The 16,479-nt window shown below is 44.2% G+C and overlaps 1 protein-coding gene across 1 annotated transcript in view; it reads left to right on the forward strand.

Moving 5' to 3' along the window:
• Positions 1-16,479, forward strand: part of CWC22 (CWC22 spliceosome associated protein homolog) — an 83,594-nt gene that overhangs the window by 16,926 nt on the left and 50,189 nt on the right. Inside the window, exons 5-9 of the mRNA XM_040440833.1 lie at positions 4,951-5,079; positions 7,653-7,821; positions 9,022-9,075; positions 13,240-13,375; positions 14,940-15,146. Coding sequence (XP_040296767.1) covers positions 4,951-5,079; positions 7,653-7,821; positions 9,022-9,075; positions 13,240-13,375; positions 14,940-15,146 — 695 coding nt within the window. The remainder of the gene's footprint in view (positions 1-4,950; positions 5,080-7,652; positions 7,822-9,021; positions 9,076-13,239; positions 13,376-14,939; positions 15,147-16,479) is intronic.

The raw sequence follows: 16,479 nt of genomic DNA on the forward strand, positions 1-16,479 counted from the left end.
CAACACAATATAAAAGAAATAGAAAATGGCTGAGGCTTAAGTTCCTTACTAAAGCTTTAATTGTATGAGAAGTGGGTGGAATGAGAACTTGAGCAGGAGTGGTATGAAAGGGGACCAGCTGGCGGGGTTTCTAGGAACCAAGTGGGAGTCATTATTAAATGTACAGATTTGCAGGAGACTGGAACAGAGCTGGAAAACAAGATGTGAAAAAACGTCATTCTAAGGTGTTTGTGGGGAAATTACCGTTACTATTAAAGGGAGTCTGTCACCAGATTGTGACCTTATAGACTGCTTACATAGCGCTCTAGCATAGCAGTCTATGATAATGGTACCTTTGATGTTTTCTTGTGAAGTTCCCCCAAGGCAAAAACTGACTTTTATTCATATGTAAATTAGGGCTCGCAAGTGCCCAGGGCGGCGTTCACCTCGTTGGTGCCCAGGCTGTTCTGCCTCTTTTCGTCATATCCCCGCCCCAGCCTCTTCCTCTGCCCGCCCCGCTCTTCCTTTGCGTCCTCCTTCTCTGCAGCGAGATCCCGCGCCTGCGCTATCCATTGCTTGGCCGGGGCATGCGCACTGCGATGCCCATTGTGGGCACGGCATCGCAGTAGCTACTGCGCATGCGCCGGCCAACGGCGAGAAACGGCGTCGAGGAGGCGGACCAGAGACACCCACAATGGGCATTGCAGTGCAGTCCTAACAGGTATATTAGACGCTGTTTTGATAACAGTCTAATATACCTGCTACCTGATCCTCTGGTGGTCCCCTTTGTTTGGATCGACCACCAGAGGACACAGGTAGCTCAGTAATATGTTGCACCAAGCACCACTACACTACACCCCCCCCCCCCTGTCACTTATTAACCCCTTATTCACCCTTGATGACCCCTGATCACCCCATATAGACTCCCTGATCACCCCCCTGTCATTGATTACCCCCCTGTCATTGATCACCCCCCTGTAAAGCTCCATTCAGATGTCCGCATGATTTTTATGGATCCACTGATAGATGGATCGGATCCGCAAAACGCATACGGACGTCTGAATGGAGCCTTACAGGGGCGTGATCAATGACTGTGGTGATCACCCCATATAGACTCCCTGATTACCCCCCTGTCATTGATTACCCCCCTGTCATTGATTACCCCCCTGTCATTGATTACCCCCCTGTCATTGATTACCCCCCTGTCATTGATTACCCCCCTGTCATTGATTACCCCCCTGTCATTGATTACCCCCCTGTCATTGATTACCCCCCTGTCATTAATTACCCCCCTGTCATTGATTACCCCCCTGTCATTGATTACCCCCCTGTCATTGATTACCCCCCTGTCATTGATTACCCCCCTGTAAAGCTCCATTCAGATGTCCGCATGATTTTTACGGATCCACTGATAGATGGATCGGATCCGCAAAACGCATACGGACGTCTGAATGGAGCCTTACAGGGGCGTGATCAATGACTGTGGTGATCACCCCATATAGACTCCCTGATCACCCCCCTGTCATTGATTAACCCCCTGTCATTGATCACCCCCCTGTAAAGCTCCATTCAGATGTCCGCATGATTTTTACGGATCCACTGATGGATGGATCGGATCCGCAAAACGCATACGGACGTCTGAATGGAGCCTTACAGGGGCGTGATCAATGACTGTGGTGATCACCCCATATAGACTCCCTGATCACCCCCCTGTCATTGATCACCCCCCCTGTCAGGCTGCATTCAGATGTCCGTATGATTTTTACGGATCCACGGATACATGGATCGGATCCGCAAAACGCATACGGACATCTGAATGGAGCCTTATAGGGGGGTGATCACCCCATATAGACTCCCTGATCACCCCCCCTGTCATTGATCACCCCCCCTGTCATTGATCACCCCCCCCCCCCCCTGTCAGGCTGCATTCAGATGTCCGTATGATTTTTACGGATCCACGGATACATGGATCGGATCCGCAAAACACATACGGACATCTGAATGGAGCCTTATAGGGGGGTGATCAATGACAGGGGGGTGATCACCCCATATAGACTCCCTGATCACCCCCCTGTCATTGATCACCCCCCTGTCATTGATCACCCCTCTGTAAGGCTCCATTCAGACATTTTTTTGGCCCAAGTTAGCGGAAATTATTTTTTTTTTTCTTACAAAGTCTCATATTCCACTAACTTGTGTCAAAAAATTAAATCTCACATGAACTCACCATACCCCTCACGGAATCCAAATGCGTAAAATTTTTTAGACATTTATATTCCAGACTTCTTCTCACGCTTTAGGGCCCCTAGAATGCCAGGGCAGTATAAATGCCCCACATGTGACCCCATTTCGGAAAGAAGACACACCCAGGTATTCCGTGAGGGGCATATTGAGTCCATGAAAGATTGAAATTTTTGTCCCAAGTTAGCGGAAAGGGAGACTTTGTGAGAAAAAAAAAAATAAAATCAATTTCCGCTAACTTGTGCCAAAAAAAAAAAATTTCTATGAACTCGCCATGCCCCTCATTGAATACCTTGGGGTGTCTTCTTTCCAAAATGGGGTCACATGTGGGGTATTTATACTGCCCTGGCATTTTAGGGGCCCTAAAGCGTGAGAAGAAGTCTGGGATCCAAATGTCTAAAAATGCCCTCATAAAAGGAATGTGGGCCCCTTTGCGCATCTAGGCTGCAAAAAAGTGTCACACATCTGGTATCGCCGTACTCAGGAGAAGTTGGGCAATGTGTTTTGGGGTGTCATTTTACATATACCCATGCTGGGTGAGATAAATATCTTGGTATAAAACTATACCTTTGTAAAAAAAAATGGGAAAAGTTGTCTTTTGCCGAGATATTTCTCTCACCCAGCATGAGTATATGTAAAAAGACACCCCAAAACACATTGCCCAACTTCTCCTGAATACGGCGATACCACATGTGTGACACTTTTTTGCAGCCTAGGTGGGCAAAGGGGCCCACATTCCAAAGAGCACCTTTAGGATTTCACAGGTCATTTACCTACTTACCACACATTAGGGCCCCTGGAAAATGCCAGGGCAGTATAACTACCCCACAAGTGACCCCATTTTGGAAAGAAGACACCCCAAGGCATTCCGTGAGGGGCATGGCGAGTTCCTAGAATTTTATATTTTTTGTCACAAGTTAGCGGAAAATGATGATTTTTTAAAAAAAATTTTTCCCTTACAAAGTCTCATATTCCACTAACTTGTGACAAAAAATAAAAACTCCCATGAACTCACTATGCCCATCACGAAATACCTGGGGGTGTCTTCTTTCCAAAATGGGGTCACTTGTGGGGTAGTTATACTGCCCTGGCATTCTAGGGGCCCAAATGTGTGGTAAGAAGTTTGAAATCAAAATGTGTAAAAAATGACCGGTGAAATCCGAAAGGTGCTCTTTGGAATATGGGCCCCTTTGCCCGCATAGGCTGCAAAAAAGTGTCACACATGTGGTATCTCCGTACTCAAGAGAAGTTGGGGAATGTGTTTTAGGGTGTCATTTTACATATACCCATGCTGGGTGAGAGAAATATCTTGGCAAAAGACAACTTTTCCCATTTTTTTATACAAAGTTGGCATTTGACCAAGATATTTCTCTCACCCAGCATGGGTATATGTAAAATGACACCCCAAAACACATTCCCCAACTTCTCCTGAATACGGCGATACCACATGTGTGGCACTTTTTTGCAGCCTAGGTGGGCAAAGGGGCCCACATTCCAAAGAGCACCTTTCGGATTTCACCGGTCAATTTTTACTGATTTTTTATTTCAAACTACTTACCACACATTTGGGCCCCTAGAATGCCAGGGCAGTATAACTACCCCACAAGTGACCCCATTTTGGAAAGAAGACACCCCAAGTTATTCGCTGATGGGCATAGTGAGTTCATAGACGTTTTTATTTTTTGTCACAAGTTAGTGGAATATGAGACTTTGTAAGAAAAAAAAAAAAAAATCATCATTTTCCGCTAACTTGTGACAAAAAATAAAAAGTTCTATGAACTCACTATGCCCATCAGCGAATACCTTAGGGTGTCTACTTTCCGAAATGGGGTCATTTGTGGGGTGTTTGTACTGTCTGGCCATTGTAGAACCTCAGGAAACATGACAGGTGCTCAGAAAGTCAGAGCTGCTTCAAAAAGCGGAAATTCACATTTTTGTACCATAGTTTGTAAACGCTATAACTTTTACCCAAACCATTTTTTTTTTTTTACCCAAATTTTTTTTTTTATCAAAGACATGTAGAACAATAAATTTAGAGCAAAATTTATATATGGATGTCGTTTTTTTTGCAAAATTTTACAACTGAAAGTGAAAAATGTCATTTTTTTGCAAAAAAATCGTTAAATTTCGATTAATAACAAAAAAAGTAAAAATGTCAGCAGCAATGAAATACCACCAAATGAAAGCTGTATTAGTGAAAAGAAAAGGAGGTAAAATTCATTTGGGTGGTAAGTTGCATGACCGAGCAATAAACGGTGAAAGTAGTGTAGGTCAGAAGTGTAAAAAGTGGCCTGGTCTTTCAGGGTGTTTAAGCACTGGGGGCTGAAGTGGTTAAAGGCTCTGTAAGTGTAAAGTGATGGTAAAATAGCATTAAATATAGCGGATAGTCACTATTTTTTATATGTCACATGGGTCTAGTGAAATTCCGCTGGACTTAAAATTCAAGTACTACCATTTTCCAGTTTCAGCATATTGATCAGTATCCAATCCATGGGGATCCGACGATTGTGTGAGCTCTGCCACGTCTCCGTCTTCCTGTAGCCATAGCTGATAAATGCGGCCGCTTTAATTCCTGGAACAAGTGCAACTATAAACCCAGGGTCTGACATTAGAAACTGATGAGGTTGCAGTTACTCTGAAACATTGTGGTTTATTGCTTACCCTGTTGTGCTATGTATCATCATTTATTTTCGTAGTACTGATATATATATATATATATTTTTTAAACAGTTTAGCTTACCAAAGAATGAGTTGGGAAGCGTTAAAGAAGTCAATTAATGGTCTTGTTAACAAAGTGAACGTCTCTAACATTGGAAATATCATCCAGGAGCTTCTGCAAGAAAACATTATTCGTGGAAGGTACGTGTTATTTCTGTTATTTCACTGTTGTGCTTTTATTATGATGAAAACTTGTGTAGTGCATTTAGTACTTTTTTAGGGTCTATTAACATGGGGCACATTTATTAAGAAAGGCGTTTTAGACGCCGGTCTTAATGAACCCCTAAGCTGGCAGAGGATCCGCCGAAGCTATGAAGAGGTGCAGGCCTCTCCATAACTTTGGCGCATCTAGCGTGAGTTCTAAATGTAAGACCACTTCCGAGCTCTGTAGAAGTATGGAGCTTACCTATGGGGTTGGGAATACGCTTGACATAAGCATCTGGAGCTTTGCAAATGCAGTGTGTTTTGTAGCCTTGCTACCTTTTAGTACCGCCAGATCATATCAAATGATCTTCAGCAATGCAGCCAGGGAGTTATAAAAATTGTCAGATATAAGCAGCTGATGAAGACATAATCCACTTACCAGTATAAGGTGTGTAACCGCTCTGTCCTGGTATTTACAGTACACATGTGACAATACTGCCGCAGTGACACGTGACCACACATGTTCATCCTGTGCATGTGATGTTGAGGGCCTATGGACAGTGCAGTGACAGGATTGTCCCATGACTGCTAGGACATGACTTCATGTGGGTGACCTCTACCCACCGCAGCATTATTTACACATGGCCATTGTCCATGGACACTGCTTACTGGAGGCAGTACAGACATTATATTAGTATATTAATAAGGGGATTCTTCTTGTATTGGCTGTTTATTAGTACCAGTGAAAGGAACACTGGACATAGCAATTGGCCCAAAAAAAATAAAAATCCCTATAATTCCTCCATCTCATCCTTTTTGTCTCATTACAAATAAAACTGAGAAATACTGTATATAAAGGGATCTTCTCAGGAGATCATCCTTTTAACCCTTCCACACCACCACACTCCCCTCTAAGACAGCTGTCTACAGCGTGAGTTCGCTCCTCCTGTCCTGTCTGCTATAGGACATCGCGATTTATATGCCACACCTCAGTGACAAAGTCCTACCCCCTTGTCGATCCCTAGCTGAAAATGGAACAGATCAGCGGGAGGTTAACTTGTGTATTATCTGCAGAATTTCTACAAGACTCACAGTGGAGACAGTCACCTGCCATTTACATTTATCATTAAATAGATTGCGTTTAGAAGTTATCGTCTATCTTTTGGATATGGAATAACTAACTGATCGCTGGGGGTCCAAACTTTGGAACCCGTACCGGTCCCGATAATGGGGGTCCCATTCCCCCGATCTGATGGAGCGGCCGGTCAAGCATGCGCCTTGTTTCTGTATTGGAGAACCAGATATAGCTGAGCGCTGTACTTTGCTATCGCCGGCACCAGTCTCATGGGGAGTGAATGGATCGTCGGGGAGCATGCTCGACCTGCCACTCCATTAGAATCGGGAAACGGGACCCCTGTTGAGATCAATGGGGTTCCCAGCAGTCGGACTCCCAGCAATTAGTTAGTTATTCCCTATTCAGTAAATAGGGATATCTTTTAAACTTGGCATAAGGCCTCTTTCACACTTGCGTTGTCCGGATCCGGCGTGTACTCCACTTGCCGGAATTACACGCCGGATCCGGAAAAACGCAAGTGTACTGAAAGCATTTGAAGACGGAGCCGTCTTCAAAATGCTTTCAGTGTTACTATGGCAGCCAGGACGCTATTCAAGTCCTGGTTGCCATAGTAGGAGCGGGGAGCGGGGGAGCGGTATACTTACAGTCCGTGCGGCTCCCCGGGGCGCTCCAGAATGACGTCAGAGCGCCCCATGCGCTTGGGGCGCCCTGACGTCACTCTGGAGCGCCCCGGGAGCCGCACGGACGGTAAGTATGCTGCTCCCCCGCTCCCCGCTACACTTTACCATGGCTGCCAGGACTTTAGCGTCCCGGCAGCCATGGTAACCATTCAGAAAAAGCTAAACGTCTGGTCTGGCAATGCGCCGAAACGACGTTTAGCTTAAGGCCGGATCCGGATTAATACATTTCAATGGGCATTAATTCCGGCCTTGCGGCAAGTGTTCAGGATTTTTGGCCGGAGCAAAAAGCGCAGCATGCTGCGGTATTTTCTCCGGCCAAAAAAGTTCCGTTCCGGAACTGAAGACATCCTGATGCATCCTGAACGGATTTCACTCCATTCAGAATGCATGGGCATAAAACTGATCAGGATTCTTCCGGCATAGAGCCCCGACGACGGAACTCTATGCCGGAAGAAAAGAACGCAAGTGTGAAAGAGCCCTAACCCATTTAATGCCTAGGTTTTGTTGCTTTATACCCTTGTTTACCTCCTGGAAAATGTGTGGCGCCTGTTTTTCCTGTGTAATGAATCCATTGTAACATTAGATAATGCCTGTGCCCCTCCTCTCCCTTCATGTTGCAGGTTATGGTGGTCTGTAATTGGTCTTCAGGCTTCAAACTTCAGCAAATTTGTAGTCTGGGGGGTATGAAAAGATCTGCACCATTGCTGTCTAGGACAACATAGAGCTGCATATTAATTTAATGAGTTGTTTTTTTTAGCTGTGTCTAGAGAGGTTTGTGGACTTGTTACTGATGGGTGTCTTATCTTCTTTTGTAGAGGTCAGCTGGCCAGGTCTGTTCTCCTGGCTCAGAGCGCTTCTCCTATTTTTACGCATGTCTATGCTGCAGTAGTAGCGATCATCAACACCAAGTTCCCTCAGGTTGGAGAACTCATTCTAAAGAGGCTTATCCTAAACTTCCGGAAGGGTTACAGAAGAAATGATAAGGTAGGTTATGAAAATGATGTGTTGCTACTAAATCCTGGAAGCATTAGGCTACTTTTGTTGGCTTGACTTAATGAAAGTGATGCCGAACAAGGTTATGCTACAATGGTTTCTATTACTTATTTACTGCATATTTATAGGGGGTTTCTGAGAGATTTTTACTGATGATCAGTCCCTGGTTGCGGTCCGACACCTGTGACCCCTGCCAATCAGCTGTTTGAGAAGGCACTGGTGCTCGCGGTAGTGCCTCATCCTTCTTTCAGCTCACCAAGCACAGCGCCATCCATTTGATAGCCGCTCTGTTTGGTATAGCAGGTCAGCCCCATTCACTTCATTGAGGCTGAGCTGCGTCTTGGTCTTGTGACAAGTGAGCGTGACGTCACATGTCCTAAGGAAAGCTGTGAGCGCCAGTGCCTTCTCAAACAGCTGATCGGCCGCGGTCCTGTGTGTTTAACCCCTGCCAATCAGATACTGATCATTGTTGGTTAGAAGGCCCCGGCAGCTGGCAAATGAAAAGGGTGCAGCGTTGCTGCTTCCTGGTCCATGGCAACCAAGATGGCTGTCTCTAGTTGCATAGATGTAGGACATAGCTGAACCGGTAATGCACAGAACAGCAGTCAGGTGAGTAAATCCTGTGATTTCTGCCTTATTGGTTGCCATGGACGGGGTGGCAGTGGCTCTGCACTGTTCACATGGACCCGCAGCTGGGACCTTCTAACCAGCGATGAGATTAGAGAAATGGCTCTGTAAGATGCTAGTGTCATATTTTGGTGAGAGTGATGGCATGGATGTGTTAGCTGTACCTACTGCTTCTTTAGGACGGCAGGGTCGTTAGGGGTCCCAGCAGTTGGCCCCCCACCGATTTTGGTTAGTTAATCCCTATCCAGTGGATAGAGAATGGATAACTTGTGGCAACTGAAATATCCCTTTAAACATTACACCGTGCCTATTCAAATCTATGGTTGCATGTGTAATGCAGGGTAGGATCTGTCCTGCAGAGCGTGAGATGTTCTTTTCAGCCGCTCTTTACTGTGGCCAAGATGAGGATCCTGAACAGTGGCTTCCCCCCCCCTTATTAACTTAAAATTTTCTAAAAATGGGTTTTCTAAACTAGACAGTCCCTTTTAACATGCTTTGTGGATTCTCTATGGAGATCTTTCAGCTGTTGACTGTAAACATATATCTTTTTTTTTCTCTCCTCAGAAACTTTGCTTGACTGCTTCAAAGTTTGTTGGTCATCTCATTAATCAGAATGTGGTAAGTTCAGCGTTCTGTTCTCTTTGCCTAATTGTGATAAAGTAGTTACTGACAACAGGAAAAAGCCGCTGTCTGCTTGTCTTCAGGTATTTCTATTGTTGTGGCTGTTTGCGTTATTTGCTTAGTTTACTGTGCCCCTCCTGTTTATTTCAAATATATGCAAACTTTTCATAATTGGTAGATAATTAAGAAATAATTACTTTGGAATTTGACGTGCATTTTAAGGGGTTGTGCACTGCCAGCATATTGATGTCCTGTGCTTAGGATTGGTCATCCATATCGGCACCTACGCCGATCAGCTGTTTGAAGGTGTTTGTAACTAGCAGTTAAAGGGGTTGTCCGGGTTCAGATCTGAACCCGGACATACCTCCATTTTCACCCCGTCAGCCCCCCTGATTTGAGCATTGGAGCAGTTCATGCTCCGGTGCTCTCCTTTGCCCTGCGGTAAATCGCTCAGAGCAAAGGCATTTTTTGGAGATCCGGTGACGTACCGGGGCTCTCCATGGGGCTGCCAGGAAGCCCGGTAAAACGGCTAGGGCAGCGCTAAAGCCCGCCCATCAGAGCCGGTGACGTCACCAAACACACTGCCGGGCAATTTAGAGCAGGGCAAGGGAGCGCATCGGAGCATGAGATGCTCCGATGCTAGCCCCAGGGGGACTGCCTGGGTGAAAATAAGGGTATGTCTGGGTTCAGCTCTGAACCCAGACAACCCCTTTAAACATTGAAGAGGAGGTGGCACTTGCACGAGCGCCGTGACCCCTTAAAACTGCAATTGACAGAGGTTCTAGGAGTTGGAACCTCGCCGATCTGATATTGATGACCTCTCCTGAGGATAGGTCATCAATACCACTACGGAGCATAACCTCTTTAACGTTTATGCATGTTCCCGCTGTTGGCCAATCAGTGGGGTGGCAGTGGCTGCAAACGTCACCCCCCCCCCCCCTTCCCCCCAAGGACATTGATTGGCTAGCAACAGTGACATGCATGCAAATGGCACATCACACTTCTGGAGCTTGGCACTGGACACTGAGTTCCTATGACAGGTGAGGTTTTGAAGTTTACATTTTTTTTTTTATATGACTTTTTGTAGCCTTAGGCATATGTGTAAATGCACTATATTCATCTTTTGCCATCTTTGCTGTTCATAACAGTGGTTATAAAATTGTACCTCGGGCTTGGGATGTGTGCAGCTATAGCCAGGACATATATGGTATGTGGTATGTTTTTAAGGAGTTTCTCTAAAAGAATTTGGTCCTAAAGATTAAATATTGTTATACTTCTTACAAAGTACACTTACCATTCCCAAAAGCAAAAATAAATGTATTGCTAATGGAGGAGGAAGACCTGACAGAAGACCTTACATAACTGGATAAGCCATTTCCAATAATTATGGCTTTGGAAATAATATTATAGCCATTTTGTTTTGATATGTGACGCCCCAGGGATAACTCTGCCCTGTTTGCATGTTTCTGCATGTTCTTATACAGATAATTTTTACGTATTTCCTTTTACACATCTCATATAATAAAATCCCTGTGTGAGTGCACTGTGTTCGTGTGTGTGTGTCACCAGTTTTGCACTGGGCATGCGCAGCGCGGCATCCAATCAGGACACAGCGCTACACAGAAATTTCCCTGCAGGGTGTCCCCCTATAGGCAGGCCACAGCTCCCCCCCGCCGTCCGCTCGTGCCACATTTCCCCTGCCGTCCAGCCAGTGCGCATGCGCCGCCTTTTCCGCACGGGGTATGGTCTGTGCGGGCGGTGTATGGGGAGCGGCGTTGATCGGCCAGAGTGCGGTGTGATTATTGTTCTGCGCGCCGGCCAGTTCTAGCGCCCGTTATTGTAACGGGCATAATGTCTAGTATTACTATAATGTATGTAATAAATTCACAGTTTTTTATAAGTACTGTTTGTTACATGAGTACAGCATACATTGGATCTTTCACCTGATTATTAAAAGAAGCTATTTTATGGGAAGTGCAGTGATCCATATTTTAGCTTCTTTGTTCAGTGCACATAAGTTATAACCCCTTTAAGTCTCTCAGAAATATTTAGAGGCTTCCGTCGGGCCCTTGAAAAACTGCCAGGAGTATTATATAGTCCCTCTCTGCTGTGAATTAGCCTAGTGGCTTCCTTAGGGCTCATGCAAATGAATGGATTATTTTTTTCGTTTGTAAACCGACATTAGTCTACCCTGACATTCAGGAGTCTTAGGCCTCATGCACACGACCGTTGTTGGGTTCCGTGTCCGTTGTTCCGTTTTCTGTGATTTTCTGCGGACCCATTGACTTTCAATGGGTCCGTTGAAAACTCGGAAAATGCACCGTTTGTCGTCCGTGATCCGTGTTTCCAGTCCGTGAAAAAAATAGGACCTGTCCTATTTTTTTTCACGGACAACGGTTCGCGGACCTATTTAAGTCAATGGGACTGTGAAAAAACACGGAGGCACACAAGATTGTCACCCGTGTCCGTTTTTTTCTTATCATTTTCAAGGCAAACTTGACTTAGATTTTTTTTTTTCACTTTTCATGTCTGGTGATCCTCCAAAAATCAAGGACGACACACGGGGAAAAAAACGGATCACGGAACAACGGAACCCCGTTTTGCGGACCGTGAAAAAATATGTGTGCATGAGGCCTTAAAGTGATTTTTCCTCATGATAGGTCTTCAGTATCTGACTGGTGGGGATCCGACACCTGGGACCTCCACCGATCAGCTGTTTTGAGAAGGCCCCCAGCGTTCCTGTGCACGCTGCGGCCTTCTCCGCACTCACCAACTACAACGCCGTACATTGTATAGCGGCCTTACTTGGTATTGCATTCATCTACATTGAGGCACGATACCAAGCACAGCCGTTATACAATGTACGATGCTGTGCTTGGTAAGCTGCGAGAGGGCCGCAGTGCTCACAGGAGTCCTGGTGTCTTATCAAAACTGCTGATTGGTGGGGGTCCCGGGTGTCGGATAGGTCATCAATCTCAAAATTTGGAAAATCTCTTTAAAGAGAACCTGTCACCACAAAATGCAGTGCACTCTGATAGCACCATGTTATAGAGCAGGAGGAGCTGAGCAGATTGATAAATATTTTTGTGGGAAAAGATTCAGTAAAACCTGCAATTTATACATTGATATCTTTGCTTTTTTCCCCTCCTGTGAACAGCTATCGGTACAAGAGGGAGGTGTTATCAGTGACTGATAGCATTATATGTATAAGTGTGCAAAGGGAGATAGCTGTCAGTCACTGATAACACATCCTCCTCCCTGTACCAATAGCTCTTCACAGGAGGTGGAAAAGCAAAGATTTAAATGTATAAATTACAGGTATTACTGAATCTTATCAATTCGCTTGGCTCTTCCTGCTCTATAACATGCTGCTTTCAGATTGCATTGCATTTTCTGGTGACAGGTCCTCCTTAACTACATGAATGCATAACTAGTACACCTATTACACTGCCTGATGTTCAGCTAGGACGAGCGCTGATCATCAATAAATACACCGATCGGCGATCTACACAGGCCGATACAAAGTGAATGAGAGAGGAACAATTGCTACCACTGTCGTTCCTCCTTCATCCAGTTCTAATGATTATCGGTAGCACTTCCCTGATTTACACGGGAAGATGTGCTGCCGACAATTAATGCAAATTACCTGACAAACAAGCTGTTTTATTGGCTGATTGGCGCCGCGATTATTCAAGTCCGTCATCTGAAATGATAATTGGCCTGAAAAACTGTCCAGAATAATAGGTCACCCCAATAATTCTTATCTCCATACTCGCAGGAATGGATATAGCGTACAGATGCATTGCATATCCTATTCCTGTATTAGTGTAGTTAATGGAGCTGGCCCAAAGTCAGCCTGCTTATAGAAGGACAATACTTAGAATTCAGTTTCTAATGGCATTATACTGCCAAAATTTAAAATCTATAATATAAAAAATATTTTCCGAGAATATGGAGTTAAAATAACCTTTTTTGATGAGTCTGTTTTAATTTGCAGTTTGTTTTGGAGCTGTGTTTTTTACAGAGCCCTGTATCCTAATGATAACTGTAGCCTTTATGAACAGCGTTGCGCCTGTGCTTTCTGTGATTATGATGTTTGCCGCTGAGAAGTTGGCTGTTTTGCCTAATGAACACGTTTCTCTGTGCTCCTCTTTGCTGCAGGCCCACGAGGTGCTGGCACTGGAAATGCTGACATTGCTTTTGGAAAGACCTACAGATGACAGTGTTGAAGTTGCTATTGGTTTTTTAAAGGATAGCGGTCTTAAGCTAACTCAAGTAACACCCAGAGGTATAAATGGTAAGTGTTCGCTGTGTAGTCTCTTTGCTGTTTGAGGGTACTTTTTACTTTCCTCATTAATTTTAATGTTTGGAAAGAGGTGAACTTTAGCCTGAACATGGTGCTAATTTTCTTTGCTGAAGACGCCAAGATCACTGTGAATATCTACCGCGAGAGTCGTTGTGTACATTATGGTTAAAAATAATTTATAGTGAACGCAGCTAAGGTATATGATCTACAGCAAATCCAATTTATACAGACACCTCAGCATATTTTAGTAAAGTACAGTAAGTACATTACACTTATAGGAATGGTAAATCTGTGCAGTATGATTGTACTCTTGTCCTTGTGATGCTGTTTAGCGTCATCTTCCACTGATTCAGGTAAGACATTGGCCGTGATTGTGTGATGGTGCCCCTTAACCAGAAGATGCATAGGTGGACAACAAGCTGCTATACTCTCTTGTAACATACTGTTATACTGTATTTCTCAATGCTAACACGTACCGAACATTAAAATGTTCTTAGTGATCTTAGGTCCTCACGTAAGCTACCTTTCTCTGAAATTTAACTTTGTGCTGCATATCTCTCCCTAATTTAGGAAGTTTTTATAGTTTCCTGCCATAATCCAGTGTATCTGCAACCTGGTCACACTCTACAAGCCTGCTAGCTCACTATACAGTTGCTACTACTCGCCTCACCACATTAGTGCACTCCTACACACTGATTCAATCATTGCAGAGGCTGCTGTGATCACAGGACTTTATAAACTAGCAAGGTCCCTGTACGGTTTGACATACTGCTTATGATTCCCGCTTTGGGTTAGATATACAAGATATTTTAACCGCATTGCGCATTTTCTTAGTTCTGGGGGTCCTAGCAATTTAAAGGGGTTGTCTAACTTCAGCAAATAGCATTTATTACGTAGAGGAAATTGAAATGGCACTTACTAATGTATTGTGATTGTCCATATTGCTTCCTTTGCTGGATTCATTTTTCCATCACGTTATGCACTGCTCAGTTCAATAGTTATGACCACCCTGCAACTCCTCAGTGGTGGTCCTGCTTGCACACTATAGGAAAAAGCACCAGCCTCTCTGGTGGTCGGGTCCATCGAAGTGGGCGTAGGCCAGTGCTTTTTCCTATAGTGTCCAAGCACGGCCACTGCTGCTGGAGTGCAGGGTGGTCAAAATCATGGAAACGAGCAGTGCATAATGTGATGAAAAATGAATCTCCTAACAAAGGAGGCAATATGGACAATCACAATACGTAAGTGCCTTGTATTAATGTCCCCTACATAATAAATGCTATTTGCTGAAGTGAGACAGACCCTTTGCCTTTTCTTACTTTGCTCCATATTGAACGGACGATTGTCATCCAGCCTACTCTGACTCCTTTCTTTTATGGCTTACTGGCCGAGTTTCCTTGTCAGATTGGCAGTTCAGGAGATAAACCGGTCAGTGCTGTGGTGGTTGACATTAGCTGATAAATGGAGGACATCTCTAAGGTTTATATTTCCAGGTATTATTTTTATTTTCCCAACATGTATTTTCTCTGCTAAGTTCTGTTTTCATCCCCCCCCATAGCTATATTTGAACGTCTTCGGAATATCCTTCACGAGTCAGAAATAGACAAACGTGTCCAGTACATGATTGAAGTCATGTTTGCAGTAAGAAAGGACGGCTTTAAAGATCACCCGGTTATCCCAGAAGGGCTGGACCTGGTAGAGGAAGAAGATCAGTTTACACACATGCTTCCACTGGAAGATGATTATAATCCAGAAGATGTCCTTAGTAAGTCTCAACAAGACATGGATCACTCCACTGACGAAAGTCTGTGGCAGCTGGAAATTGACTTCCCTGCAAAATGAGTGTTTAACGCACATCATTCAGCTGTTCAGAGATTTCTCATTTCTGAGCTTCTCGATAACTTTTCTGTTAAAACTAAAACCTCTGCAATACAAGAAGATCAGTCTACTGTCTAAGCCCCTTGCCGTATACTCTTTGTGTTCCTTTCTTATTCCCATATTCTTCTAAAAAGATGCATGTGTGTGTAGAATTTTTATAATCTTTTTCAGGCTCAGTGAATCACTTTTAGTGCTTTTTTTTTTTTTGGATTGTTTTTCTGCCCAAGTAGGCTGCTTTTTGCAGTGCACCCTGTATATGCCCTTTTATTTTACTTCCATATGCACTGATAATGATAGTTTTCTAAACCCTCCTCATGAGTACAGCTCAGATGGCAAACACAAGACGGTTCGAAATTCTCTTTGACTGTGGTATCATTAGAGGGCTTCTCCAGGATTTAACAGGTGATGATCTACCCCACTTCAGAATAGGAGCAGCGCTGCAGTAACCAGCTCTGTCCACTACAAAGTGGATGGAGCTGTGGCTCGTTTTCCCAGACTGAAGCTACTTCCGAACAGCTGATTTGGGGGGGGGGGGGTGTAGGGTAGCAGCCCACCCCCACTCTGATCTTGATGACCTATCCTATAGGCCATTAATTGTTAAATTATGGAAAACCCCCTCAAGAAATGTTATTCCCGTCATAGAATGATATGGCATAATGCTAGGGATATGCCATAGCATTGTGATCGGTCGAGATCTAACCTCTGGGACCCTGCCGATCCTAAAAAGAAAAATCTCAATACCTGAAAAAATGTTTAGTCCTCATGCATTCTGAATGGAAAGAGATCAGTTCAGGATGCATCAGTATTTCTTCCGCTCCGGCAGCATTCCAGACACAAAACCACTGCAAGCTGCTGTTTTGTGTCCGGTCATAAAAACGGATCTGTCACTGAAAACAATGTAAGTCGATGGTGACGGATTCGTTTTTCAGAAGCCTAAAAAACTGGATCCGTCACCCATTGACTTTAATGTATTTAGTGACCGATCTGTTTTTTTTTTTTTCTTTCGTTTTTTTATTTCACAGAACTGCATCTTAACAGAACGGATGCATCCTGATGTGTAAAATCTAAACAGATCCGTTTAATTCCGGTATTGAGATCTTCTGCTGGATCTCAATACTGGAATTAACAACTCAAATGTGAATGTAGCCTTACGTTTCTAGATTGTATCTCTTTTTGTATTGGATCCCATTTTTTTGTGTCAGCCTCATCTGATTCTATAA

Source organism: Bufo bufo, chromosome 7 (genome assembly GCF_905171765.1).
Source record: "Bufo bufo chromosome 7, aBufBuf1.1, whole genome shotgun sequence".
NCBI lineage: Eukaryota > Metazoa > Chordata > Amphibia > Anura > Bufonidae > Bufo > Bufo bufo.